Raw genomic sequence first — 27,939 nt, forward strand, 5'->3', positions numbered from 1 at the left:
ATCATCAACTAAGCATTTCCTTAATGCAATAATGAATATTAACACACCTTCTTCGAGGTTTACAGCCATATTCGTTGCATCAGAAACAGATTTGAGTGCCCTGTATAATTTCAATTCTATGATTAAAGTAAATATTATTCCATAACGAAAAATGCCCATGGTTTATCATGGTATTTTCTGTTACTTACATTTGTACACTTTAGACGTTATAAATGTGTATACACGTGAAAACATAATGTGTCCTCCTTTTAATATTTTTTTATTGTTGGAAAACTTCCCATTAGTAACACAATCAAAAACAAATAAAACTTTAAAAACAGACTTACATTATGACACACATAATATATAATGCATTCTCACAGCAATGAAAATGCTAAACGGTTATTATGATGTAACAAGAAGGTATAAATGGTACCAAATAGAATTATTACACACAACAAGTCATGCACATTCATTACGTGCACAATGACACTTCTAAAAAGTCTATGAAATATTTTACAGTTGAGGTAAACCAAGTCATCCGTTTTACAAAAAAGCACCTTGTAGGGCTGTAGGTCTAATGTAGGACTGAGCATGCCATCAGCAATACTACTTTATAACCATGCATTGAGGGCATACACCTATAAAAGTCTACAACCTTCTATAATAGAACAGTGGTTTGCGGATTTGTTATACTTAAAGTCTCTATTTGTACATATCAGTGTCAAATATATGCATAGAGCAATATATTTGCAAACGAAAGTCACTAAACCTGTTCATAAAGTTTCAGAGGCACGAAATGCAATGTCTCAGTGTTCAGAGAATTGATAAGTTCAGTCAAGCTTTGTTAAAAAGCTTTGTTTACCAAACGCACAAAATGAAAGTCACATTCATGGACATTAAATAACCCATTATGACAATACTTAAAAATAAAAAAGAATAAAAAAAGAGTGTCCTTGTTGGTCCTTCTCCATACATGTGGTACAGACAATAATGATAACCTCTTCTCAGGTTGTTTCATTGTTGCTGCTACATCTGATGTCTGGAATCTGGTCCGCAAACGGCTGCATTGTCCACCGGTTGTCTGTTACGTGATCTACAGATTTATATTCATTATAACTAGCCAACAAATCATGATATGAATCATGATTTAAATTGACGTACAAAATATCTACCTGTTCCATTAGAATGAACACCGAATGCTGGCTGTGGTTCTTCCCAAGATCCATGACCACAGGTTTTCTCATATCCAGGGTCATGCTGTTCCTCTTTGATTGACATTTTTTTGGCATCCTCTGAAGAACCCCCCAAAAAACTTTGCTTAATACAATATGATTAAAAGAATACTTAATTTAAAAAAATTCTCAATATACTTTACCTTTGGCCAGAGTCAGATCAAAAGAGTAATCAGTCTCTTGGATCTCCTGAGTAGCGTGCACTCCCTTCATCTTATCCCTGAGTTCTTTTAGCTTAATGTAGAAGTGCACTTTGTCCTGAGCACGAGGGAACTGAGCACAGCGTGGGCTTGACGATGGCATCAGATAACAAACCTGGTCAACACAACATCGTGTTACATTATTTAATATGCATTTTTCACAAGAAATGCTCAGATCCTATCCAATTGGTATTAAGAAACTCATACCGTGTCCGTGTCTGGCACTTTGTAAGGTTGCAATCCAAATTCTAAGTTCTTAGCTTTCACTCCCAAAATCTCCTTGCTAAATATTTCATAAATACCTGAAAAATTAAAATAGGATTAAAGCATGCGGCAGATAAAAGAATACAAAGTTAACAGTCAAATCTTCTTACCTTTTCCATTGAAGACAGCGATTAAAGGCCTGTACTTCTGGAGCTTCTCCAAAAGTTGGTGACCACCTTCACGGATCTCTTTACTACAAGACATTTATGGTTCTATGTATACATTGTCCCTGGGATGTTGCATCTAAATATTCATTTTCATCATTTCGTATGGCAAAGCATTCATGTAAAACCTACTTTGAGAGGTCTTTACTCCCAGGCGTAGTCCTTTCCACCATGTTGGTGAACCCAATGCTATACTTTTCAGGTAGCGTCTGATCTTGCATGTGGTTTAGCTGTTCATCAGTCAACCCAGAGAGAAATAAGCACTTCCCTATAAAAAAAATCACATAAACATACATTACATTTTAAACACCTGCATATAAACATACTTTACAAAGAATAAGATCAGATTAATAAAACATACAAAAATGGTTCCCGGGATTTGGATAATGCCTTCCTTTGTAGGCTGACAAGAGTCCTGGATTGATACCAATCTATTTAAAAAATAGCAAAGAATGTCAAATATACATACAGGTAAAAGTCAATAAATTATATAAATCTATAGATCATAAACAGAAACTCACAATAAGCATTTCAAGATTATGGGTGATGATATCTGGTAGCTTTCTGGCCATGACTTCCTCTACTGACATTCCATTGAATCTGTCTAATGTCCTTTTAGCTTTTTTTGGAGAGTCCTCATTCTGTGTCTGCTCTTTTATTTCACTTTTTAGGGGCCGACCCCGTTTCTTGCCTTTTGCAGGTGTCGGCGGAGGATCTACAAAGCAAGCATTTACAGTCATACAGCAGGACTGCAGAAATATCCACAATTTTGTTACATGCACTGCCTGGTCATACCTGGTAGCGGGACAGGGAATTGTTGGGGCTGTTGTTGATCCGTATAAAGATTTTGATGTACTGATAAATTGGTCATAACTTTGTCCTCCATTGGTCCCTCATTATTAACCATCTGGTTATATTGTGGCACCTGCTCAGGATGAAACTGCTGATGATTTGTCTGATACCTGATTAAACATAAAGAAAAAGAGAAAACCACTATGAACATCTGGATAATGACTTTTATGGAGTCTCTGCCTCCGCTATGTTTGAAATATTTCATCATGTCTGTCCTAATGTGCCCTTTGAAAAACAGGACATCATTCACATTACAAAATAAATGCATTTAATAAGCTAAATGTTCTGTGGGATCTTTTGGGGCTGGGTAAACTCACCAGTACTGGAGATAATCCATAGGGGCCGTCAGAGATGAATACTGCCTTTCTTCCATCTTAATTGGTGTTCTTACTTTAATAGATTTATATTCATGTTTTAGTTACTGATATACCAGCTGATAAACCACACCTCCCCTTTGTTTAACAGGTTCTGTTGCTCCCGTTTTATTACGATTTGGCTCAAGTTTCTCGATTAAACGCCAAAATATACTATATTTTTTAAAGCATTTTTAGCAGAAAACATGAGGTTTTCGAAGACAATGCAGATCGCACATTGCACTCATTAAAAGAGCTGTGTGGATCAATGACCCCCATGCACAAATTAAAATAGCGCGTTTCGCTTCATACAGACACGTTACTATTCAAAAGGCTCGTAAATCTTACCTGCCATATATATTCTTCGGAGCTTATAGTTTTCATAGTAGTATTTAATAGGGAAAAAAATCTGTACTAAATGATACTACCCATGATGTATGAAGCTAGTGTAAAATGTCAACAAAGCTACAGAGAAAATTCAAAATAAAAGTGTCCATATTAGTTCATTTTATTGAAACATACATAGTTTACGCATTTTTGTGATTCAAATCGTTTTACTCTCCATGTATAGTATAAAACAACTATGCTTTTTTACTTTTAGAACATTTACAAAATAATCTAATTTAAGCACAACTTGAATGTGCTTTTATACTATTAGGCAACGGGTCGTATTGGCAAGCTTCACATTTTTAGACCGTACCATTATTTACAGAGGAAGAGATCGTAACACACGTATAACACATTTGTATATTTAAAGCATTTTGTGTTTTGTGTAGTTTTATCAGTGATCAAACACATTTGTAATAGTATGATATGGAGTGATAATCAATGAAGACTTCTTTCCTCATTTGTTTAGCCAAGGCTTTGGACCAGTACTCCCTGTGTGTGGTTCATATCATTTGAGCTGTCTGAACATGTGAATCAGACAAGCTCAAGCTGTAACAAGAACATGTAACATTGCGTATATCAACGGTATAAACTACATACATTTGCGAATGTGAGTATACCTTCTTTTAGTTTATTCTATAAAATGTTGCGTGTAATAGTGCTTTAATTTAGTAAATCATTATTTGTTGCTACTTTTCAAGGAAACTAGCACACTGATGAAATGACCTTCTAGCAAAACTCTCTTTAATTTATGTGTCGTATATTATATGTACGTTAGGTAACAGGGACTGAATGGTTATCAGGATCACCATCTTTCAATAGGTGCAAAGTGACAGAGCATCTGTAACCCACCGAATTTAAAGATGCCAGCTGGCGTATCTTGGCCAAGATATCTTAGGATGCTTACTGCCAGCATGTTGTCAATGTTTGCCGGAGCACAGGTCGTTCATCTGTATTATCGTCCTGATTTGGTTAGTGTCATATTTTGTGCACTTTCATTTGTTATAGGTATTGCTGGTACAAAATGTAGACCAAATAGTGTACATTAAATTGGATTTAGTGCAAAAATGATAGGTGGAAAAATCAACAAAGCTAAAGAGAGTGTTATTTATCAATACATGTATTTTTCTTGCATTATAGACGATTCCAGATGTCCCACCAAAACCTGGGGAGCTGAGAACAGAGCTTTTTGGCTTAAAAGAAAGGCCGACAGACTCGGAGAAACAATGACACATTTACTTGCTTTGTAATTGCTGTACATATGCACATAATGTTGTAAAGACTCCCAAAACCTGAGTAAAATGAGACAAAATTCTTATTTAATTCTGTGAATAAAATTATTTGTACTTACCCCTTGTCTTCTTTGTTATATAAAGTGCAAAATGTGATATTAAAGTGAAAAAACAGTTTTTGTCAAATTTGCATCATTAAAATGTGAGACTTTTGCAGTTTGTGTCAGTAACGGTTCTGGTGGTACCTGAATTTAGTATTAAACACCATAATACGTATAATGTTAAACAATTAATGCAGAATTACACGGTTCACAAAGTCCAATGTTTACACAGGACTTTTATTATGGAAGTGCGTTTGTTAACGTGAAAACGGAAGTATGCTAATTTGAGAAGCTGTTTGGCAAACCATGTACCGCTGAACGCTCTCGCCTGTCGTTCAGATTCAGAAGGCAGCTCTGGATCACCAGGAAGAAATATGCAGATCTTGTCTTTGCCCCTTTTTAATCTGGTCAGAAATAAGGACCGTCTAAAGCATTTTATCACACACTTTAAGTACTTGCACACAAAAAGTCGGACATGTTTGGTCGACAACAGATCGTCGATGTTTGGATCTTTGGGACGGAAATGTGGTCCAGTGTCCCAGAGGGAGATTCCAGTGGCACAAGTGACAGCGGCGAACATGTGCACCAACTCATCCAGTGACGACAAGATCAGCTGGCTCTGGTCTGTTTACAATGAAACGAAAAAGCAAACACAAGGTTAGTTCTCATACATGCCATCATTAGACGTCAATTTTCATAAGACTATTGAAATTGTATGCATATGCACACAAAACATTACTACACAAGAACATGTGCTAGATTTGATCATTCATCATATACATTTTCAGGTCAGTCTTACCATTTAAAGTGTCAAGGTTTTGAGTCACGTTGTCATACGATTGAAATACATTTATGGTGTTATGAATACGGTGGAATATGAAGTAAAGTATATCAAAATTCACATGCAAAGATTTAGATTTACCTTATTATGTTCAACATAGATTTATCATTTATAATGATATTTTCCCCCTTTCCATTATAGTTCTAATAGACAATGAGATCACGAATGTTCCATTATTTTTTAACTCGAGTATGTTTATTCCTCAGATTTAATTCCAGTTATATCAAACAACTTTGTAAATCCTGACACCATCTTTGCCAATAATGAGATGAGCCTGCAGGACATTGAGATCTATGGCTTTGATTATGACTACACTCTGGCTTTCTACTCTAGTCGCCTTCACACTCTCATTTTCAACATCGCCCGGGACATCCTCATTCAGGAGCACAGGGTAAGTGACCCAACAGTTGTGCTGTAAATGATATTTGTGAGTATTCAAATGTAAACAACTATTCCAATAAATCAACTGCTTCTGCAACAATATCATATCGTGCCCTATTCTCATATCAGTATCCAGAGGGATTGAGGGAATATGAATACATCCCTAATTTTGTGATCCGTGGTCTGCACTATGACGTTCAAAAGGTATGTATCCGTTTCCTATTGGTCATGCCATTGGTGTTAAAGTTTTGTGTAATCTTTTCTCATTGATAATTTGAAATCCAGGCCTTACTGATGAAGATTGATGCCTTTCATTATATCCAACTGGGTACAGTATACAGGTAGTGTGCATACTGTAGTTAATATTACTTAAATATTTAACCTACTACAGTAATATAATGTGTTTTACTCAATGTCATGTATATGTTTTCGTAGGGGTCTTAATCCTGTGCCGGATAAAGAGGTCAGTGCCATGTACGAAGGGTCCCATGTACCCCTTGAAATCATGAGCGACTTTTATGGCAAGGTCTGTAGGTTTCCTGGACTATTTTCACAATTGACTTGTTTGCAAAAAGCAAAGCAAAATAAGTTTAATAGCAATTATATCCTGACGCGGCTTTTTCCTATACAGAGCTCTCACGGTCAAACAATGAAGCAGTTCATGGATATCTTCTCCCTTCCAGAAATGACGCTTCTCTCTTGCGTGAATGATTATTTTATGAAGCACAATATTGACTACGAGCCTGTTCATCTTTATAAGGATGTCAAGGTATATTTGCAATATTGATAAGTTGTTCATGTATTACTCTTCGGACTCTTTACTTTGGAATTTTTTACAAATAGTAGAAAATGATAGGTAGGCAAATTGGTGCAAAAATATTTTTAAGGAGGAAAATCACTGTCCTATCCAGGGTACTGCAGATGTTAAAACCCACTCGATCCCTCCTTAGCTCATTCTGAGGTTTGGTTAAAAATAGATTTAGCATGTTGCTATTTCGGTTTGGTGTGAACACATGGACAGCAGCGGTCTAATTTAAGACTGAATGCACCATCTGTGTCACATGTTTAGACAGAAGCAACGTTATAGATAATGTAGATATCTTATCGGGTCTGCAGATATGGAATAAAGCTGGTCTTGCATACATTTGTAATCATTATAATAAAAACCAAGTCTTAAAGGATTCCATGTACTGTTCCTACAAAGATGTCTTCCACTGGATGAAATGAATGAGATGTGTCACAAAATGTGACAGGCAGCATGTCAGGTCTTTGTGTGTTGTTTCAAAGCAGAACATAGATGTGCATCCTGTGCTTTGATATTCTGCATCTGGTTTGTTTCTCTGCGCCCAGGAGGCCATAGGAGACGTTCACGTCAGAGGGATTATGTATCGTGCAGTAGAAGCTGATATTGGTATGTTTTTATTTGTACCTGCATACATATTATATGTATATTATATATATATATACATATACACAATATTATAATATATTTTTATCACAGAATTATTGTTATTCTTTATAGCAAATGCTTCCACTAAAAGATATTTCCTTTTTACTACAGAGAAATACATATGTTACGGTGAACAGACACATGCTGTTTTACGGAAGCTCTCCAGAAACGGAAAGAAGATGTTTTTGATCACCAACAGTCCTTTTGATTTTGTGTTAGTGCGACTAAGATTTTCCACATTTCAGATACACCCTGCTTTTCATGCCTTGTCAATTGTTTAAAACATTTTGTAATTGTTTATTGTAGAGATCGAGGCATGAACTACATCGTTGGAAAAGACTGGCGGGACCTGTTTGATGTCATCATAGTGCAGGCAGACAAGCCAGGCTTTTTCAACGACAGGAGGAAGTAAGTTCCCAAACTCTAAAATGCTTCTGTTCTGGCTCTTGTTAATCAGTCTTAAACATTCTTATATTATAACACCCTCTTTTAGAAATGTCCCTATAAAACATGACACACGTTGATCGTGGAAGTATTGAAGGCAAATTAACATCATGCTGTATGTGTTTCTTTCTTTTTTAAAGACCGTTCAGACGGGTTACAGATAAAGGTGTGTTGTTATGGGACAGGATTCACCACCTTGAGAAAGGGCAGATCTATAAACAGGTAATATTTCATGCCCCTGTGTTTAGCTGCCAGCTCTTTCTGTTCAATATTAAAGAATGTGGAATGTCATCTGTTCACTCTATCTGTTTTCAGGGAAACTTGTATGAGTTTTTGCGGCTTACAGGCTGGAGGGGCTCGAAGGTTTTGTACTTTGGAGATCACATTTACAGTGACCTTGCTGTAAGGACACTTTTTTCACACACGCTCACATACATATACTTGCGTTCAAAGTTGTTGACCTTGTTTGAGGTGAAAAGAAATTCTTCAGATCATAAAAAAGTAAGAGAGAGATGGTTCTTTGTGGAACCATTTTTGGTTCCTCTATGGCATTGCTGTGAAGAACCTTTTATTTTTAAGAGTGTAGTCTGTTTGAGCGATATAGCTCTGTCCAAAATTTAGCAAGTTGATCCATGTCATCTTAACCGTCATTGAACGATATTAAATTGTTTTGCGTATGCAGCAAATCTTAATGTGCATTTTTATATATATCCTATTCATTTCCAAGGGGGCTCAAGATGACTTATTGGGATCCAATCCAACAGTTTTTACAATAGTTTAGAATAAAACAAAACAAGCATCAAAACAACTATAAATCTAAATATTTCTTAGTTTAATTATTTTTATATTTAGATCTATAGTTGTTTTGATGGTTGTTTTGTTTAATTCTAAACTATTATAAAAACTTTTGGATTGGATCCCAATAAGTAATTTTGAGCCCCCCTTGGAAGTTTATAGGATATATAATTTTTTTAAAGATATTCATCTGTCTATTTTGCCAAGATCTAGGATATTTTAATGGGTAGAAATTGGGCCTTTCAGATATTGTTGTGGACTATGGGGGGACTTAAAGTCGTAAAGGTTAATGGTTGAGAACCACTGCCCTATACTGTACATCACAAAAGACCTTTAAAAGTGTTGGGTAATGAAAATGACATGAAGATATCTTTGTCTGTAGGACCTCACCCTGAAACACGGTTGGAGAACAGGAGCCATCATTCCTGAGCTACGGAAGGAGATTAAAATAATGAACACTGAGGAATACGTTCATACTATGACCTGGCTGCAGGCCCTGACCGGACTGTTGGAACAAATGCAGGTTAGACCACCAGGGTGTACAAGTAATACATTTCCAGATTATTCTGTGTGTTTAGACTGATCGAAAAATGGATAGAGAATGAATCTAAAATTGGACAATGCATACAGTACCAACAAGTTGTTGGTCACATAACAAGGAAAGTCTCAAAACAGGAAATATTCTGATGAATGATTTTGGAGACCAATGGTGCAGGCACACATTTTTACTGATGAATTGGACACAACAACCAGGAAAGATCCGTTTTGATTCCACTGATTTCCATAACACTTCCTTTTAACCCTTGTGTTGTGTTCATGTTGTTACTCAGCCAATGTTCGCAGGTCTTGTGCCACAACATTATTTGTTTTTTAAATCAATACACACACATTAAAATATGCAGAAGTATGGTACAGATGTTTACTTTATTCCAATTACAAGCAAGGTAGACACCATGTATTGTTACTGTATGTAATTTACCTCTGTTAAATCATGTTTGTGAAAGAACTGCTACTCTATGTGTTATTTAGGGTGAAATGTTATTTCACATCTTTATGAAATTGGTGGCCATATGCCCAAATGTAAAAAAAGAAACCACTTTTATTTCAGTAAATATTGAAAATGGGTTCCACAGAGCCGAACACTGCATAATGGTTACGTTGACTTCAGTGTATATATCTGACTCATGTGTGTTTATTGGTAGGATGTATTTTAGCTTGTTTTTCTCATGATCATAGCAGATGTCCACTTTAATACACAAAGCATGACCTGTAATAAGGATTAAGTATAAACAGTATGAGTGCACGTGTCCAGACTGCCCTGCTTTTGGCTGAGGTTGTTTTCGTCTTGATCTTTCAGGTACACAGAGACACTGCGTCACAAACCGTGATTCAACAGTGGATAGATGAAAGGGAAGATATGAGGTAAATAATCTTGCATTAATCTTTAGGCCTTTACTCTTTACGCTGGCTTTAAAAGACCTTCGTCTGTCAATTTTAAAACTGTAGATATAAACAAACGTTAAAGTTGATCTCTTTGTAGATAATAATTGCATTTCATTTCTTAAAAACCAAGATGTGCAAGGGGTGTTGTAGTAAAAGTTTCAAGTTGAAACGACATTGAACCACTTGTTTTGGACAGGTTGCGGACCAAAGACATCTTCAATGCCCAGTTCGGGAGTCTTTTTCGTACATACCACAACCCGACCTACTTTTCGCGTCGCCTCTCCCGGTTCGCTGATATCTACATGGCCTCTCTCAGCTGTCTGCTGAACTACGACCTACAGCACACCTTCTATCCCAGACGCACACCCCTACAACACGAATCTCCTATCTGGCCCGAGCAGACCAGCGCTGGAGCCATGAACATCCCCTTTCAGAGCCACGGGATAAAAACTGGACCAGAGTAGGATGTAAGAGACAGTGTTCTATACATTTCATTAGACATCAAAGTGAAAAATAAGTTTAGAATGAAATGCTTCAGCTGGTTGCGGTATTGTGGGTTCGGTGTTCCTCCAAAAGTGTGACTTCTACTCGCCCTTATGTCGCGATCCCAATATGCAATTTTTCTTTTCGTAGAACACAAAAAAGTATATTATATTATATTTTGTGTAATATGAAAAGGTTATAACATAATAAGATAAACCGATATATAAAGACAATAATGGTGATTATAGGATTTATTTGGGGGGGTAAACTGTCATTTAAAGAATACATGTTTTGATAGTCCCACAGTGTTTGCACTATTGAGGAAATTCCTTCTACGAATTACTAGTTGTCTCTGCATGTCAAGCTGGGATAGGAGAAACTGTCAGTACCTTATTTTTGTATTAAAAGTTCAATAACATGCATGTAAAATAGCTGGGGATAAACTGACTACAGGTTTATACGGACAGAAGAGTATTTTAGTTGAATATTTTACATGTTGTTTTAAAAAATCTCATAATGTTCTAGAGGTTTATTTATAGAGGTCTTGATTCTTGAACTTGAGAGTTTAGCTTTCGTGAATGGCCTCCAAGTCTGTTAAAAGAAGGGAGTAAATACTTGAAGACATGTTTAAATAGATTTTGAAGTCAAATTCCCGAGTTGGGAAAACCGGAAAACTGGTTTCTCATTGATTCTAATAAATGTTTGTTCTTCGTTAAAAAAGGGGAAGGTTGAACTGAATAGAAGAGACTATATATACAACCATAGGGTTACAGAACATACCAGTGTTCAATGTTTTAAAAGCCTTTACTTATTTTCTATGTTTGATTTCTATGTTTGATTATAATAATACACATTTTGATCAAAGCTGACATTTTCTGAAAAGTGACAAGTATTTATCCATTGCTGTATTAGAAAAGGTCATACAATTCTTAATATATATGTGAAGGGGTGTATTGTGTATTTTTTACACGATGGCTGGGCATTGTTGCAGCTATGTTGTGTATGTGTACATTCAAGCCAGCATTGAACAGCTTATGCTTTCTTTGCAACTTTGAGAACGCAATTTAAAAAAACATGATATACTTCTTTTTGATCTACAATAACCGCCTTTGTTTTTGTGATTCCAAAGGAATTACTTGCCAAATTATTTTGACAAATTTGCCTTTAAAAAAGCGTTGTCCAGCTGTTTTCTGTATTGTTTGAGCTAACTCTTATTTGAAGTGTATTTTATTTGTGATATTTATTACAAATATAACCAAATTAATTTGTCTGAGTGTTACTTTTTCGTAATAAACCTTACCAATAGCATATAATATACAATTACTCAATATGTAATTGGGATAAAAATCCGACCGATATGTCTAATTGTATTTTTTCCAAGGCAGATTTTCTTAATAAGATTATTAATTTGGTTCTTAAGAGTAATTTCACAAATGGCTTGTAGCTGAGATGAAAATATGGGAGAGCAGGTGCTTCACATAACATCAAAGCATTTTACAAAAAAAGATTTAAAAAAAGGTATTAAGTGTAGCCAATATCTAATCCCTGAATTTAAAGCCCATAATATGACAAGCCGAGCATTTTAAAACCCGCTGCTGCTGTCTGACTCCTGGGGTCTTCAGTTTCTACCATGGACAGCGTCACTCCGGCCGATAACGTTACGTCCATGACGCAGCAACCTACTATTTTCCCGCGCGTGGGCTACAGCATACTTTCGTACCTCATGTTTATAAACACAATGCTTTCTGTGTTTAATAATTCATTGGTGATAGTCGTAATGGTTAAAAATTTTATTTTTCTCAATGCGATGAACATCATTATTATCAGCCTTGCATTCTCTGATCTTATGATCGCCGCGTGCGGCTCTGCGATCGTCACCGTCACAAATTATGAAGGATCTTTCTTTTTAGGGGAGGCGTTCTGCGTATTTCAGGGTTTTGCTGTGAACTATTTTGGTGAGTACAACTTGCATTTGTATTATTTATTTTTTTAAAGTTTTAAACTTCTTTTTAAGCTGTTCACCCAAAATGAAAATTCGTATCATTTACTCACCCTCCTGTCATTCCAAACATGTATGACTTTCTTTCTTCTAAGGAACACAAAAGAAGATATTTTGAAGAAAGTTGCTAACAAAACAACATTGCCTCCAAACGACTTCAAAAAGACACAAGACCACGAAGATATTTCTCAAATTCGTTTCTTTTGTTTTCTAGGCCTGGTGTCTTTGTGCACTATCACATTACTCGCATACGAGCGATACAATATTGTCTGCAAGCCCATTGCGGGCTTCAAGCTGAATATTCATAGGAGCTGCATGGGACTGCTGTTTGTTTGGCTTTATTGCCTCTTCTGGGCTGCCGTCCCACTGCTGGGTTGGAGCTCGTACGGGCCGGAGGGCGTCCTGACGTCCTGCTCTTTACATTGGGGCGAGAGGTCCTGGAATAATTACAGCTACCTTATCTTCTACATGCTTCTCTGCTTCATCCTACCGACAGTAATCATCATATATTGCTACACCAATGTCCTTATCTCCTTGAAGAAGGTAGGTGACGGTTCTGTGTTGAGCATTAATGTTTTGTTAGTTTGTTTTACTGAAGTCAAAATGTCGTAGCAGCTTGTCTCTTCATCTCTTAGATGAACAAAAACATCGAGCTTCAAGGTGGAAAGAACTGTGAGGACGACAACGAACATGCATCCCAAATGGTCTTGGCTATGATCATCGCCTTCTTCATCTGCTGGGTGCCTTACACCGCCATCTCTGTGGTTGTAGTTGTGGATCCAGAAATTTACATCCCACCTCTGGTTGCCACCATGCCTATGTATTTTGCCAAGACCAGCCCTGTCTACAATCCTATTATCTACTTTCTAACCAACAAACGGGTGTGTACTGTTTATTTTGTCTTTAACTCCAGTATATATGATTTTTTTACAGTTATTAAAGCACTTTTGATATTTTATGTTTATCGTTGTTCAGTTCCGGGAGTCCTCTCTGGAAATCCTGTCCTGTGGTCGTTATATTCCCCGTGGCGCTGCCACAGACGGTCTAAACATGTGCTCATCTCACATTAGCTGTCCAACAAGAAGCAAGATAATACCAGTCTAATCTGAGGTCCGTCAAATTCTTTCATCATTAACTCATCATCATGTCCTTCCAAACCTGTATGACTTTTTTCTGCTGTACACTGAAGATATTTTGAAGAATGTTCGTAACCAAACAACATCGACCCCCAGTAACTTCCATTTTATGGATACAAAACCACACAGACATTTCTCAAAATATCTTGAGTGATATAGAGGCTTTGAATGACATGAATGATTCTTTTTATTTTTGTGTGAGCATAATATCTATTTAATTTTAAGTGCGTGTGTATGATTTTGCATTATGGACAGTTTGGACAAATTTGGTCAGTTTGTTTTATAACAAATTAAAGATTTCTATTCTTAATACTAACTATATTGTCAAAATACATGAATTATGAATAAATTGTTTTCAATATAGTCAGCTTGGAAGTGTTCTATTTTCACTCCGCAGCAACAAATGTTATGTCGCCCTAAAGAATCTACAACTTGTTATTTTAATATAATTTGATACAATTAATATACAATACAATATTAATATAATGTTATTAATATATATTTGGGTTTATATATATATATATATATATTGAAAATAAAATATTTCTTTAAATTATAACCAAACACAGACCGAAAATTTACTTTGGGCCAGGCACGTGCCTCTGATGAAACAGTTTATATTCTCAAATTACAATGATGTGTAGCAGTGATAAAAAAGATCAGGGTCTCCTAAAGGGGTTACAAGTGAAGGTTTTAATCCTAGATTTAAAACTGTGAGTGACATATGACATACAGAGTCCAACATCTTTCCAGAATGAATCTTTCTAAATAAGATTACTACTCTGTATAAAACAGCCTAAAAGCTCTAATTATAAAGCAAACTCATTTTTGCAGAATTAGAAATAAACTAGTTAAGATATAATAAACAGAAGTGTCTCATCATTCAAAAGCCAACCCATACACCATCTTACGTCTGAAATAAACCATAACATAGCCTAGTGGCATTAATCACCCCGGTGCTGCAATTGGCAGTTCAATTCTGGATATGACATCTAGGAAGCAGCAAATTGCCTGATAAAACTCAAAAAAATCCCCGGTGACCAGGAACCCTGCAGGGTGTTAATTGGAAAACGCAAACAACCGAGAGCCATGGCGATGTCACTGGGGTTTAAATGAAGGGCTTTAGATACTCTCCAAAACAGAGGACCAGCAATGGAGTGAGTTCACTTTTCTATGGATGAAAAACAGACATGGATTTAATTCACAGTTTTGATTTACTCGATTGGAAATGAACAGTAATTTCACTGGATTTTGGGGACAAGTGAATAACACATCTCCAGACACTTTAGAAGTTGCTTTTGCGGTTGCCAACTGTCTGGTTTTGCTTGTTACTCTGCACATAGGAATTCTCGCGAACTTCTTTGTGACGTGGGCTGTGTACCGTCAAAAGTCGCTTCAGACGTCCAACAACGCGCTTCTGGTGAATCTGGCTGTTATTGACATCTTGCGATGCGTGGTTGACTGCCCGTTGCTTCTCACTGTCGTTTTGAGCCTTCGCAATGCAAGTGACCTCGGGATTGTTTTCTGCAGCTCGCAAAGCGCGTCATTTTCTCTCATATGTTGCGTGCAGTTGTTCACGTTGGCATGCATCAGCGCCGAGAGATATCAAGCCGTCGCGCATCCGTTTAAAAACGCCGAGCGTCGGAAACGGATAACGGTGTCTATTACATTGACCTGGGTCGTTCCCATCTCCATATCTGTCCTGTGCGTAATATTTGCCAAGGACTCGCCTGTGTACGTCAGGTGCAGGGGTTTGCGCGTGGAGACTTTGGACTCGTATGACACTTTTGGTTTTTATATTTTGACTCCCGTCTGGTGCGTGTGTTTGACTGTCATCGTTGGATTTTACGCGCGCATATTTCTTTTGGTCAGAGCGCACAGCAGGAAAATATTTGACCAGGGGTCTTGTCCACCTCCTGATAAGAAGGAAGACAAAAAGAAACAGAAGGACGAAGAAATAAAGACTAATATTAAGATCGACCAAGAAAAGCCTGTCGATTTAAACAATGATTTAAAGCCACATGAAAAGGAGCCTGGAGAGATGAAGGCAGAACATTTCCAAACAGGTTTCTCAGCAACTGAAACCACGATTGACCCATCAGATATGAATAAACTCGATTGTGAGTTTGAAAAATCGAAAGAAACAAAAGTGACTTTTATTGATGAACTTCCCAATGAAGCATCCGAAATTATAGATCTAGACGATCTTGCAAACGTGCACTCATCCCAAGAAAATGCTGCAGAAATGTCTCCATCACCAACTAACAATGATGCAGTAAGCTTCACAAATATAGACGGAGATGTTTCTAGAACATCGACAAATGAAGAAAGTGACATCAAGTCAAACAACCCCAAAAACACAGCTGCAGGACCCTCTTTATTAAATTCAGAACGGGATGCAGATCGGAAAGCCCACCAAGATACTGCCGCAAAAACTCCATCACCAACTCATGAAGAGGGGGACACGGCAGATACCCCTGACCACCAAAACCCACCAATAGAATCTTCTCAATCATCAACTTACGAAGGTGCAGTGGATTCAAACGCTCCGCAGGAGACAGCAGAAACATCTCCAGCATCAAATGCAGATGACCAGGTCGTGACACCTCCACAAGAGGAAGATATGGCGGGGGCCGTCTGCATGATGCCATCCCTCGCTCAAAGGGAAAGGGGGAACGCTAAGAAGGAGAGCAAGCTGGCCAAGCGCTCTGGATACATAATTTTTACCTTCCTTATATTTTGGATCCCACTGATTGCGACGGTGGTCTTGAATCAGTTCCTCTACCAGAACAACAATCACATAGTGAGTCTCAGGGTATCATGTGTCCATTAATAAACGTTTTTTATCAAATGGACATTTAACATTTATTTTGGCGGTACTGCTGTTTAATGCTACAAGAATTCACACCGCTGTTAAATTTCAGAGGTCTTTGAAATATTAAATATACACCTATGTATTTACAACCTTGTATATAATGTTTTTCAGGTGGAGGTTTATCGAAGGGTGGAAATATTCACTGTGTCTGTGGTCTGCATGACATCCTTCACCAACCCGATCATCTACGCAGCGGTCAACCCTCAGTTTCGTACAGAGTTTTACAATCTGAAGACTAAATGGAAAGCATTTTTTACAAGTTCATAGAGGTTTTATGGGTGTTGTGATACAGCCTGTGGTGTGATCTGATGTTTGATCCAACTATGCCACACACCTTTCAACTAAATTTGTTCATTGATTATGCTTACATAACAAAACAAAAATTATACTTATATTTATATTTAAAACAAATTGTAAGCTGTTGCATTTTAGCACCCTGGACATTTTTTATATATACTTTACAATATACTGTATATTGTTACAACCTGCTTAGGACGAAGTTGGACAAATGTAATGATACCAAAAAAATTAAAACCATTGTATGACAATATGCACCTTTATCCTCTAAAAAGGTCAATTCAATAATATAAAGACACGTGTGCATTCTGGTTTATTTTATAGAATTTATATTGATGTATTGTGATACAGCCATACTGCTGTGGGTTTTTTAACCAACCTTAACCTCGTGTTCCAACCAAATGTTCTTTATCTTAAGAGTAAGACAGAAAATAAAAAGAGCTGACGATAGTAGTTATAGCATAACATATAATGCAAATTTAGATAAGGTAACAGAGAAAAAAATTAAATCCAAAATGCTAGAACTAATGTTTTTTGTATTGTAACGCAACCTGCTAGCTTTGCCTTTTTGCTTCACCTGCCAAATTATAATATGTAAGAAAACAAAGATTCATCCAAAATGCTTTTCTTACTGAGACATATGCAGAAACTATTCATGTTAAAATAGGTATATTTGAAATACAGTGTAACATATTCTATACACATACAGAAGCACACTTAAATTCATACCATAAATAAACAGTGAGAAACATACATAGAGAATGCAATACAGTAGGTACACATCTGTTCAATAATTAAATTATTCAAAATGGTATTTCTATGATGACCTTGACTGTATGATTTAAAATACATGAAGTTCAAGTAATGATAAACCATCAGTTAGAGAGTAGATCTCACTAGAACAAAAACTGTTTTTGTTTTTGTGCAGTCGAAAATACATAATTTATAGTGCATCTCATTTTCAGGGTCTCAACCATTCCTTCGTACCTTAAGTTATACTGTACATACAGTATTAAAGTGCTGAATTAGGTCCAGTCCTAGTTAAAAATAACTGTTATTGATGTTCTAAAGGATAAAATGTTAATAAAACAGTGTGACTATAGAGTACTGATATGTAGCACTCAAGTCAATCATATTTGTTTTATACTAAAACTGAAAACATTAAATGGAGAGAGTTAAATGCTTGTTCCTCTCAGCATCCGGGAGGAGAGGGTGCAAAGAAATACATTGAAAGCAGGATAAGATACACTCCCACCAGAGCAGTACCTGGTAATACAACATAAACACAAATAACAATTTTACAAACTTCAGTGAAATGAACTGAGCAGCCATATGGATGAATAAATAGCATTTATTTACATTTTCAAATGTTTACCTTGAAAGTAATCAGATTTTCCATCCATAAAAATATAGTTGACCAGAAGGACGCTGAAGATGCTGGCCCACAGGTGCAGGTCACTAAAGAGGAGTACAAATCCAACATCCTGTTCCAGAAACATTAAACAAAATACTGATGAAATATTCAAGTATAAATAAATACAAATATTTGATCTATCCAAATTTAAATGACTAAGAATGGGTTAATATCATTTATCAAATCAACTCACATAAAAGATGTTGAATAAAACCAAAATGGGGATCTGAATCATACACACTTGCACGGCGATGCATCTTCCAACCTCGAAACTATGAAATGAAAACATTTAGTATAAGTAAGCCAACATAGTGTGTCTCCACATTCCACCCAAATCAGTTTAGATAAGTGGAAGGAACTTAAAGCATAGCAAACCAAAGCAAAATCTAAAACTTCACTTTAATCTCTAAAGTACATTGGCTAAAGATCTGAAAATAAATCTGACCTTAAACTGATTTTATTCTGAAGAGCAAACTGGATTCCATTGACGATTTCTGGTATTTCGGGAACCATGGCTAAAATAGTCACACCTATGAAATACTGATATAAAGAAAAAAGTCTTATTAAATATAAAGGATTATATCAAATTCATTACTTACTGTACGCCTGTGAGTGTGTAAGGAGTGTAAACCTGAGATATAGACGAGTAATTGAGTATTGGCTGAATGTTTTCTGTGGTCAGATCAGCACACGCAGACATCAGCACTGTGGCGATTATCAGGATGAGTAGAGATCTCCAGCGGGACCAATGTACTGATGCTCCCAGATGACCTGCTAGACACACACACACGTCATGTGTTACATCATGGTGGGGACCTCCCACTGACTTCAGTTATTCCGAAATGAATGTAATGATTATAATAACTTGTACACGTAAGAGGTCATTTACGCGGACACATGTTCCATCCTGCTGTCTAGATGCTCAAAGTTTTATTTTGAAAACATAAGTGACATGTAAAGTTAGTATATGGGAATAAGACAATCTGTCATCATTAAAAACCAACCAAACAACGGCGTTACACATTCACGTCTATTGTATGGACACAAAACCAAAGTCAATGGGTACCACTGTTGTTCGGTTACTAAAATTCTTCAAAAAATCTTCTGCAGAAGAAAGCAAGTCATACAGGTTTGAAATGACCACATGAGGGTAAATAATGACAGAATCTTCACTTTTGAGTGAATTATGCCTTTAAAGGTTTTTCCATTTCTGCACAAACAGAAACAAAAGATGTGTTTTTGTACAAATACACTTGAAAAAATTGTTTTTCCTGTAGCTCAATGGGTACAGCATGAACTTAATCATCAAAGATAAAAGGATTTTTAATACAGGATTTAACAAACTTACCAGTTCCATCACCAACTTGAATGTCATAAATGTGTGAATGAGTTTTAAGAGTGAAAATGAGGCCAATGATATAAGACACAGACAGGAGAACACACACGGTGTACACCAGCGGCCTGCAAACATACCAAAAACATCTTAACATACTTTAAAATGTACTTCCTTTTTATTTTTTTCATACGTTTACACTGTGTGAGTGGGCCAGTATTGTGTGTATGTAAATAATAAATGTACATCATATTTTATAAGTATATATCTTTTAAATGTGCATGAGTATATGAATATCGTAGATGATACTGTATTTTGAAAGTATATTGAGTACTTTTTTGGAAAGCGCACTTGTATATCAATGTCTGTGGAAGGCAATGACATTAAGGAAATCTAATGTCCCATGAATACAAAAAATTATAATAAAACTTAACTTACTCAATGTGACTGTGAAACAGGATGTAGCTATTTTCACTCTATTTGAAAAAAACCCCCAATAAGGATCAATGTTCACTTGAAATTGAATCTATTAAATTTTTTTCAGTTTTAAGATCGTTTGAAATCTCACCAGATCATAGTGGCAGTGTCTGCATGTGAAGGATCCGGTGCTGTTGGTCCCTGTAGAGTTGGTACAGTCCTCACATACTAGATTCCCATAAGCTTTAGAAAAGAGAGTGGGAGCAAACACTCCTAGATACAGACAGCGGGTGAAATAAACAAGTCTCAAGATGGAAAAACTTGAACCACAATTAAGTACCAGTACGCCACACAGTAAATGACATCTTACCCCCTATTGATATAAAGAGCAGAGAGGAGCTGACCCCTGCCGAGCGGCTGTTAAACCTCTGTTCACTGTGCTTGATACCTCCGATTATCATACATATCCCCTGAGAAACAGTGAAATATAATGCACACTTTGCAGGTCGGAGTCCTATTAAGTCATCTACTCAAAGCATCATGGGTAACAGATCACATACTGGTATAAAAAGAATGCAGCCCAGCAGGGTCCCGGTAAGAGCGGCCTTCACCATCTCTTGCAGGCACGTGTTTTTCTGGTGATGACCCCTGACCAAGGCTGTGATGTAAAAGGTCAACTCTGTGATGGAGCCGAACGTAGCGTTTACCACGGCCCCAACAGCAAAGTTACTCTGAGCGGATATACTGAGAATAGAGATCATAAGAGTTGGGTAGTGCATGAATTTGCATTCAATGTCATTTGTTGTAATGGTGTATTTGCTCACCTTGCAATGCCCATGCCAATGTAATAAGACAGAGGAATAATAGAGCTGACGGCTGTGGCAAACTTGACTTCAGAACTAGCAAATTGGTTTGTTTGGTCGACATAACCAATGACTAGTGACACTATAACTAATGGCAAGAGATCTGAAGTAATGCTAGATAAGGAAATGTATATTTAAATAATAAAATGGCTTAAAATGTCAAGTTGTTAACTATTTCTATAAGGTTCTACAGGTATATTTGTTGACATCATATTGCAATAACTAACATTAATTATCAACCAAATAAAATAAAGAATTTAACTAAAAATAAAATAACGGATTCAATTTAAAACAAAATAACATTTGTTTGTTTTGTTTGAGGATACTAACAGCAAAAACATTGATCCCATCCACTGTGTATTTATAGTAATAGAGGTTTACTGCATGATAGCAGCACAGAATCACTTCGCTCTCCTGTTCCTGAACCTACAGTACAATAAATATAAAACACAAGAATGATTTATCAATTCTATCAACAAGAATTTCCAAACACAGATACTATTTGATTGACAGATTTATGGTTCTCTCACCTCTGTGGCTAGGCTGATATGAATGTATTCCGGGGGCGTGAGAAGGATGCTGTGTAATGTTTTGGCACTCATCTTGGCCACAGGGATGGTGAAAACCAGCAGCCAGGAGATCAAGCACACTAAAAAGTGTGTGAGGGCCAGGAAAGGGTAACCCATAAAGAGCCAAACGTATGTGTACACATGGCACTGAAATAAAAAGCAATACATTATTTGAATTATTATTGTTATTGTTATTTAATTCATGGACAACACACAGTAGCTATACACTTATTTCTTCTTGCCCTATGGACTCAAGTCTCTTATCAACTAAATGTATGCATTTGCTTTTTAATTTCCTTTGAAACCACATTAGCTTAATTTAAATTAAATAACGTATACATAAAATATAAAAACTACATAAATATACAAATGATAAAGTTTTATGTATACACAAATACACATCTAAAAGTATGTGGATACCCCTTCTGTTTGGTTTTTTATCTGAATAACATCCATTAGAAACATGTAAATAAGTGAAAGCTTATATTATTAAAGAAAGCAACTGTTTTTGAATTACTTAAAATTATATTTGGTTATAATTTGAGTTGTAAAAATGAGTTTATGAGGTATACAATTCATTTTGGGCATGATCATTTTGTAAAATATGTCTCACCCAATAGCGATCATCTTGAGGAATTCCTGTTGTTTCTTCTATTGGATCCTCCACAGGTGTGGGAAGTAAAAGAGGAGACGTCTTTCTATCCTCTTCTTCCTCTAGATATCCATCCTGGAAGATCATTACACTGTATGTTGGCACTGAGAGGTTGATCTGAAAACAACAAAATTGAGTTCGACATCATTAAAGGATCTCCAAACCTCACACAGAATGTTATGAAAGCACCATTTGTCTCATTTTCATGGTGGCAGATTCAAGAATTTTATAAACAGGAAAATTAAGGCCAATTTGAAGATACGATGCGCATGAAGCCATTTCATGCGACTCTTGAATATCATAAGGTCTATGATGACAGCACTGTCAGGTCAAGCGTAAAATTAGCATTTTAGATATATAAAGAAACACAACCTTTTGGATAGCTTTTCCAAACGGCCACAGAAAATAGCAGGACAACCTCCAGCAGAGTTTCGCTGAAAGAAAAAGACGACTTCTGTCATTGAGATGGCACAAAATATTTCACGTCACTTTAGAAATGTCAGTGTTAGATCTAAAGCAGCTTGTAGGGAATTAAAGGTACTTTTGATCAATCTGTGTTTTCCATACTATATTCCTGACCTTGAGCTACTGCAACTAACCAGGAAACACTCACCGTAGGGGATTCCTATAACTGTGAGGAACATTAGGAATCCAACAATTACATAAACCAGAGAGATCCACCAGCCAAACAGGAACACATAGAGTATATTACCAGCAGTGAACAATGAACCCGCTGAAACCCGAGAAAAGAAAGAAACGAGAGATCAAACTACAGTGAATTGGAAACAAGTACAGATGAATTTCTCTTTTTATTGAAATTTTCATTTTGGGACAGAAGAATGCTTCGTGTTACATAGTCAAGAATCAATTTTATGTATCTTTATAATTGTAATAAAATAAAAAATAGTTATAACAATCAAAGTATAAAAATCCTATATAATATCAAAGAGTGTGTGTGTGTACCTGTAATACAGAGGGTAGGGAAACTAGGTCTGACCTGAGATGGGTTTAATAACGTTCAGCTCAGAGTAAAGCTCCTTCACAACATCAGATCTGTACTCAAACGGCCGCTCCGTCACATGACTTTTCCATTTCCTGAATCCAAACTAAACACATACACAAGAGCGCACATGCATTAAAACAAACAGCAACTGGATTACGTGTATCTTCTATGTCCCACATTTACCTTATAGTTATTCGCCAGCTTTTGGGCTTCTACTTCATTTTCCGCGCTTATTGTGGTCTTGCAAGGGTTCTCGTCGCATATCTCATCATTGAGACTGCATTCTAAACAAACACATTGGGTCATAACACCGTGTTAGACGTCAAAGTAAAATAGTACGAGTAAAACATGGCTTTAATGTATAGTCCATTGGAGACCTCACTTCTGTGTTTAGGTGTGACGGAGCTGCTTTGCAGTGAACAGGATTCACTGTGGCCATCAACAGCGTCTGCACAAACCCTTTCACAGCCTGGGAAACTACCTCCGACTCCATTGTGATCCTCTGATGGATCTGAGTAAAGAGATTTAATGGGTTCTCAAATATAATTGTTTTCTTAACCTATAAAATGCAAACCGGTCAATGTGATCATAAGACATGACAGTTCACTTCCTCTGAGAGCTTCAGATTTCACATTAGACATGGATCATCAGATAGAAAGGGATTTATATTTTTTCATATATATAAATGTATGATGCTTTTAACTTGCCCTTTTTATATTTCCAGTATTAAATCATATTATTCAACGTCAATATTTGAAATTTTAGAAATCAGAAGATATTTTAGAGGTGCACTTTACATGAATCCCAATGGACATCAGCTCTTGTAAGATCTCAGCAGGGACTTAAACGTTGTTTTTCACAAAACTAGCCTTGTTTTAGCCATCGTCGCGCAAAATTACATTGCATGCATGGCACTTTTTTATTTAGTTATTTAAATGAAAAGTATTTTTGTTCGTCCAACTCAGATCTAGCCAAATATATGAAACCCACGGACAGGAAATACTGTAGTGGTTAGAGAAGTGTGGACTGATGCGGTCCCAGAACAGAGAAGTTGACTGACAGCTTATTTCAATAGATGTTTCTTTTGCAATTATAAAATGTCGCAAAATATAAGTAGCGTGACTTAATGTTTATATAAAATTCAATGTGGAATCCATGGTTGGTTTAATGTTAATTGAATAAGCGCCACTAGCTCCTGTACATGATAATGCATTGCAATGCGAGCTATACGTCCATGTGGCGCATTACATCAACAGTTGACATCCGGCAGTCTGCGTTGAAAAAGTCTCCTGTTTACCTTGTTTTTCTGTTTCTCCGCCGAGTTTCCTCCGTCGTGTGTCTGCAACCGTTGTCATATCAGCTCATTCTCTTCTGTCATTCCTTGCAAATTCACAATACGTCTTTTCAATAATCAACCTCACGTGATTCAAACGCACGTTGCATCGCGCTGAGACTTGCGGGAAGTGTAGTCCTCTCACCCACGAGTCACAACTATACATATATATAGCCTGGGAAGTTATATATATATATATACGGCCGTTTCGTTTCTTCTTACGATTACCGTTGACATGCACATATTTAGCGAAGACTAATGCCTTAAAAAAGTATGTATTTATTTTAAGGATTTTTCACAAACTTGATATACAGTAAGGGTCAGCAAGCATTTCAAAATAAAATCCAGAGTCCTCAATCTGCGTCCACCCATAGGAGCAACAATTATATTGTAATTTTTATAATTTATTACAGTATGAAAAAATATTTTAAATTAAATTATTCTGGCCGTGTAAAACTCCCTTCAAGCATAACAAATATAGTCACAGTACCAACAATGCCATCAACATCCCCAGAAAATAGTCTTCCTACCTATATATGGCTCACCAGATTGCATTTTCTCTTCCCAGGTAAACTTGTACTTTGCAGTACTAAAGAATGATTAACATTTATAAGGCATATGCAAAGCATTCCTAAAACATGCAGAGACATCTGATGCGTAGACTGGGCATTCAGAGCTCTCAAAATACTTGCAGGTTTCATTCATTCCCTTGGCAAGTAAACGGTTGGCAGCGGATGACCTCAAAGGGTCACAATAGAGGTCATTGAGGTAACTGTCTGCTATTACAAAATACAAAATGCCTGCGGGAGTATAGCTTAGTACAGCCCACCAATTGACGTTATCCGTTCCTGTTCATTTCATATTCACAAAGCATCCAGTACCTACCATCTCAGATCCACTACGTAAAAGCTAGGTTTGTTAGTGCACTTAACATTTCTGAAGGTTAACAAGCTTGTGTCATCTTCAATAAACAGAAGAACAAGACTAACATACATCCAGTGCCTGGCAGTTAAAAGCAAAGTAAAGCCTGGAGGTTACGTAAGGAGTCTGGCCACCTGCGCCTTCACCTCCTCATCCAGGTGGGAGAGCAGCATCGGCAGCCTGCGGTGGAGCTGAGAGGAGCTGTCCAGCAGAACGCAGTATAGAGAGTCCTGTCTCCTTCTCAGAGTTTCAGCCACCTGCTCGGAGGGTCTCCACGCCCGCAGGTTCCCCACAAAAAATAAGAGGCGTAGAAGAACAGAAGTGCTCGTGCAGCTGTCAAACAACAGTATCAAGGAGGCTGGTGCCTGTGAATGATAAACAATGCAGATAGTGTGAGTGTGCACGTTGGTGGGATGAATAAAACAATCTTAAAATAGATACGGGCATTGACAAAAGCATTGAGACAAAGTAGGATACTTAGCAACCAAGTTCTTTATTTATAGTGAACTCTATCATTGTATCAATACTTGTGATGTTTACTTTTTTGAATTAATTTGAATAGAATAATTTGAAAGGTGTTTTGGACAAGTGTCATAAAAATAAATACACAAAATTATATTATTATTATTATTATATATGTGTAAATGCAACAAACTATATGAATCAAAAGATGACAAAACATGCTCCATGGGAGAAATGTTTACCTACCTGGGCTTGTACAATATCATCCATCAAATCTGGATTTGACGAAAGGTTTACTAGAACCTTCAGGACCTGGATCTACAGGAATAGATCAAATCTTTAAGGTCATGTAAAGTATCAAATGATACAGAACACATTTTTTATTTAGAGAAATGGGCAATTCCATGCAAATATCAACCTTACGTTTTTACGAAAGGTTTTCATCATACTGATATACCACATGAAGTCTCGCTTTAGGTTTTTAAAGCAGTTTTTTGTGTGTTTTTAAAGCATAGTTTTCGATAGTCAGGTAATCGAATTGTCAAATCCATAATGGAATTGTCACATCCAGAACGGTTCATTTTCCTATTTAAAAACTGAAAACTTGTTTATAGACTGACATTTTTATGTTTGTACTCTTAAATAAAGCATAAACAGATGTTTCAATATATTTGTATTGAATATATTCTCTGAGGATGTATATTTCAAGTTTTGACTCAAAATGTCACATTCATAACACTGGAACTGCTCAAATATTCCCCCAGAATTACCTGTAGGACTTCATTGCTCACTACGAGTAGCGACAGGAGAAGCGTTAAGGAACTCTTCATCAGATGCTGATGACGATCTGTAACTGATAGATTAGTGAGTAATCTCATCGCTGCCAGCTGAATGTCAGAGTTCACAGGTGACATCTCGATCAACTGCATCATTGAAGGGATGTACACCTGAATCACAAAAGAGATATTTGAAAATGTAGTATCAATGATGGAACACCAGAAAAGCATGGATGAAAAGTATCACAAAAGTACAGCAATACCTTCAGCTGCTCCTGGTTACTGATATTCACACTTAAATTGTTCAGCGCATTCAGAGTCTGTACCCTAATCTCAGGTAAGGGATCTGAAAGGAAGCTTGCTATAATATGAAGGCCACCAAATTCTCGCAGAAGATCCTAATGAAAAGGAAATATTAATATGATACATGCACGAGCACCAACAGCAAAATGAATAATATTCTACAACGTAAAACACAACTGAACAGAGCGATTAATACTTTAAAAGCCAAATGAATGATTCGATAACCTGGTTTACTGTAAAAGCAGCAGCATTTCCTAAGGTTACAAGAACGTCTCTTCGTTCTTCTGGCTTTGGACTGCTCTGCAGCAAAGAGAGGAGCATACTCAGATGTCTCGGTTCCAGGCTGGCAGCAGATCTTGAATGAACATCACCTTGTGAAAAGTGAAAAGAAAATGCATGTTTGTCTTTTAAGTTGGATCTAGACTCTGGAAATCCAAAATGAAGTTAACTTGGGCAGCTGAGTGATATTCGTCCATACTTTACAGTACTTTTATCATAAGCTGTCAAGTTATTTATTTTTTGACACTTACTTGAGTCCGTATCTGCAGATGGATCCAAATGATCAGTTTTACTGACAACTTTAAATCCAGCCACTTTAGCCATCAAACTCCCAGGCTGTACAGCAACTCTTTGACCAGACTTGATTTTTTTCACTTTACCATCTACACGACCAAAAACTAGTTTATAAATGCCATATGAAGCTCCAGCCCCTGCTACAATCCCCAACAGTGCCTTCATACTGCCTAGTCGGGCAATGACATTGTCATCTCCCATTGTGCCATTCAGATTTTATACACACATGTTGAAACTTTGTCCTTCCCCGAGCAAAAATATAAAGATTCACACACTGACTCAAAGAAAACTACGGAGTAAACTGACCGTGTCCGTCACTGTGTTTAGCCGCATGTTGGCGCCTATTGCATCATTGGCCGACCAAAACCTATCACGAAGTTGAATCACTTGCGCTGTCCAACAGGAGCGC

At 36.8% G+C, this 27,939-nt stretch overlaps 7 protein-coding genes across 13 annotated transcripts; 4 read left to right on the top strand and 3 right to left on the bottom strand.

Moving 5' to 3' along the window:
- Positions 1-214: 214 nt before the first annotated feature.
- Positions 215-3,521, bottom strand: tdg.2 (thymine DNA glycosylase, tandem duplicate 2). Of its 2 annotated transcripts, none has more exons than XM_079450257.1 (11): positions 3,396-3,520; positions 3,012-3,084; positions 2,638-2,804; positions 2,364-2,557; positions 2,204-2,273; positions 1,975-2,110; positions 1,789-1,871; positions 1,622-1,716; positions 1,358-1,529; positions 1,155-1,274; positions 215-1,063 (listed from the first exon to the last, which is right to left on the bottom strand). In XM_079450257.1, exons 1-11 carry the CDS (start codon positions 3,400-3,402, stop codon positions 987-989), a joined length of 1,194 nt encoding a protein of 397 aa, XP_079306383.1. In that variant the 5' UTR covers positions 3,403-3,520; the 3' UTR covers positions 215-986. The 2 variants fall into 2 exon arrangements, with proteins under 2 accessions (XP_079306383.1, XP_079306382.1); XM_079450256.1 differs by having other exon boundaries at positions 235-1,075; positions 3,396-3,521.
- Positions 3,522-3,926: 405 nt separating this feature from the next.
- uqcc6 (ubiquinol-cytochrome c reductase complex assembly factor 6) lies at positions 3,927-4,737 on the top strand. 2 transcript variants are annotated; one of them, XM_079450619.1, is made up of 3 exons: positions 3,927-4,044; positions 4,257-4,405; positions 4,575-4,737. In XM_079450619.1, the coding sequence occupies exons 2-3, from the start codon at positions 4,298-4,300 to the stop codon at positions 4,662-4,664; spliced, it is 198 nt and encodes a 65-aa protein (XP_079306745.1). In that variant the 5' UTR covers positions 3,927-4,044; positions 4,257-4,297; the 3' UTR covers positions 4,665-4,737. The 2 variants fall into 2 exon arrangements, with proteins under 2 accessions (XP_079306745.1, XP_079306744.1); XM_079450618.1 differs by having other exon boundaries at positions 3,945-4,044; positions 4,213-4,405.
- Positions 4,738-5,059: 322 nt separating this feature from the next.
- On the top strand, positions 5,060-12,842 carry nt5dc3 (5'-nucleotidase domain containing 3). Of its 2 annotated transcripts, XM_079450067.1 has the most exons (16): positions 5,060-5,424; positions 5,815-5,999; positions 6,119-6,193; positions 6,275-6,330; positions 6,425-6,515; positions 6,621-6,758; positions 7,340-7,400; positions 7,551-7,653; positions 7,746-7,847; positions 8,024-8,105; positions 8,199-8,285; positions 9,061-9,201; positions 10,036-10,100; positions 10,318-10,588; positions 12,515-12,559; positions 12,818-12,842. In XM_079450067.1, the coding sequence occupies exons 1-14, from the start codon at positions 5,142-5,144 to the stop codon at positions 10,583-10,585; spliced, it is 1,737 nt and encodes a 578-aa protein (XP_079306193.1). In that variant the 5' UTR covers positions 5,060-5,141; the 3' UTR covers positions 10,586-10,588; positions 12,515-12,559; positions 12,818-12,842. The 2 variants fall into 2 exon arrangements, with proteins under 2 accessions (XP_079306193.1, XP_079306192.1); XM_079450066.1 differs by lacking the exons at positions 12,515-12,559; positions 12,818-12,842 and having other exon boundaries at positions 10,318-11,872.
- On the top strand, positions 12,235-13,713 carry parietopsin (the record flags this gene model as incomplete). Its single annotated transcript, XM_079450912.1, has 4 exons — positions 12,235-12,559; positions 12,818-13,146; positions 13,239-13,484; positions 13,579-13,713. The coding sequence occupies 4 exons, from the start codon at positions 12,235-12,237 to the stop codon at positions 13,705-13,707; spliced, it is 1,029 nt and encodes a 342-aa protein (XP_079307038.1). The 3' UTR covers positions 13,708-13,713.
- A 1,254-nt stretch (positions 13,714-14,967) lies between these two features.
- LOC306890897 (uncharacterized protein) lies at positions 14,968-16,904 on the top strand (the record flags this gene model as incomplete). Its single annotated transcript, XM_079450913.1, has 2 exons — positions 14,968-16,542; positions 16,726-16,904. 2 exons carry the CDS (start codon positions 14,968-14,970, stop codon positions 16,879-16,881), a joined length of 1,731 nt encoding a protein of 576 aa, XP_079307039.1. The 3' UTR covers positions 16,882-16,904.
- Positions 16,905-17,157: 253 nt separating this feature from the next.
- Positions 17,158-24,606, bottom strand: cax2 (cation/H+ exchanger protein 2). Of its 3 annotated transcripts, XM_079450070.1 has the most exons (21): positions 24,460-24,579; positions 23,545-23,673; positions 23,346-23,446; positions 23,157-23,265; positions 22,872-22,892; positions 22,773-22,790; positions 22,532-22,593; positions 22,121-22,276; positions 21,469-21,654; positions 21,265-21,364; positions 20,900-21,041; positions 20,636-20,819; positions 20,446-20,545; positions 20,227-20,348; positions 20,097-20,134; positions 19,674-19,786; positions 18,957-19,099; positions 18,771-18,865; positions 18,519-18,597; positions 18,287-18,395; positions 17,209-18,177 (listed from the first exon to the last, which is right to left on the bottom strand). In XM_079450070.1, exons 1-21 carry the CDS (start codon positions 24,515-24,517, stop codon positions 18,104-18,106), a joined length of 2,139 nt encoding a protein of 712 aa, XP_079306196.1. In that variant the 5' UTR covers positions 24,518-24,579; the 3' UTR covers positions 17,209-18,103. The 3 variants fall into 3 exon arrangements, with proteins under 3 accessions (XP_079306194.1, XP_079306196.1, XP_079306195.1); XM_079450068.1 differs by having other exon boundaries at positions 17,158-18,177; positions 22,773-22,892; positions 24,460-24,606; XM_079450069.1 differs by having other exon boundaries at positions 18,957-19,096; positions 22,773-22,892; positions 24,460-24,606.
- A 128-nt stretch (positions 24,607-24,734) lies between these two features.
- On the bottom strand, positions 24,735-27,928 carry armc10 (armadillo repeat containing 10). 2 transcript variants are annotated; one of them, XM_079450415.1, is made up of 7 exons: positions 27,837-27,928; positions 27,488-27,619; positions 27,183-27,328; positions 26,918-27,052; positions 26,649-26,825; positions 26,125-26,196; positions 24,735-25,781 (listed from the first exon to the last, which is right to left on the bottom strand). In XM_079450415.1, the coding sequence occupies exons 2-7, from the start codon at positions 27,558-27,560 to the stop codon at positions 25,530-25,532; spliced, it is 855 nt and encodes a 284-aa protein (XP_079306541.1). In that variant the 5' UTR covers positions 27,561-27,619; positions 27,837-27,928; the 3' UTR covers positions 24,735-25,529. The 2 variants fall into 2 exon arrangements, with proteins under 2 accessions (XP_079306541.1, XP_079306540.1); XM_079450414.1 differs by having other exon boundaries at positions 27,488-27,928.
- Positions 27,929-27,939: the final 11 nt, after the last annotated feature.

Source organism: Barbatula barbatula (genome assembly GCF_947034865.1).
Source record: "Barbatula barbatula genome assembly, chromosome: 25".
Lineage (NCBI taxonomy): Eukaryota > Metazoa > Chordata > Actinopteri > Cypriniformes > Nemacheilidae > Barbatula > Barbatula barbatula.

Bases quoted from the DNA above. Each gene is read 5' to 3' on its own strand.
- tdg.2 (XM_079450256.1), bottom strand. The intron at 2,558-2,637 runs GTATGACCAGGC...CTTGCTTTGTAG, and splicing joins ATTCCCTGTCCCGCTACCAG to ATCCTCCGCCGACACCTGCA. The intron at 1,530-1,621 runs GTATGAGTTTCT...TGTGTTGACCAG, and splicing joins AAGTGCCAGACACGGACACG to GTTTGTTATCTGATGCCATC.
- uqcc6 (XM_079450619.1), top strand. From the start codon at position 4,298: ATGCCAGCTGGCGTATCTTGGCCAAGATATCTTAGGATGCTTACTGCC. The intron at 4,406-4,574 runs GTTAGTGTCATA...CTTGCATTATAG, and splicing joins TGTATTATCGTCCTGATTTG to ACGATTCCAGATGTCCCACC.
- nt5dc3 (XM_079450067.1), top strand. From the start codon at position 5,142: ATGCAGATCTTGTCTTTGCCCCTTTTTAATCTGGTCAGAAATAAGGAC. The intron at 8,106-8,198 runs GTAATATTTCAT...ATCTGTTTTCAG, and splicing joins AAGGGCAGATCTATAAACAG to GGAAACTTGTATGAGTTTTT. The intron at 8,286-9,060 runs GTAAGGACACTT...CTTTGTCTGTAG, and splicing joins ACATTTACAGTGACCTTGCT to GACCTCACCCTGAAACACGG.
- cax2 (XM_079450068.1), bottom strand. From the start codon at position 24,517: ATGACAACGGTTGCAGACACACGACGGAGGAAACTCGGCGGAGAAACA. The intron at 23,674-24,459 runs GTAAACAGGAGA...CTCTTTACTCAG, and splicing joins CGGAGAAACAGAAAAACAAG to ATCCATCAGAGGATCACAAT. The intron at 19,787-20,096 runs GTAAGTTAAGTT...GTATGTTTGCAG, and splicing joins CTGTTTCACAGTCACATTGA to GCCGCTGGTGTACACCGTGT.
- armc10 (XM_079450414.1), bottom strand. From the start codon at position 27,731: ATGGGAGATGACAATGTCATTGCCCGACTAGGCAGTATGAAGGCACTG. The intron at 27,329-27,487 runs GTAAGTGTCAAA...ACTTTTCACAAG, and splicing joins ATCTGCAGATACGGACTCAA to GTGATGTTCATTCAAGATCT. The intron at 26,826-26,917 runs GTATTGCTGTAC...TTTGTGATTCAG, and splicing joins GTAACCAGGAGCAGCTGAAG to GTGTACATCCCTTCAATGAT.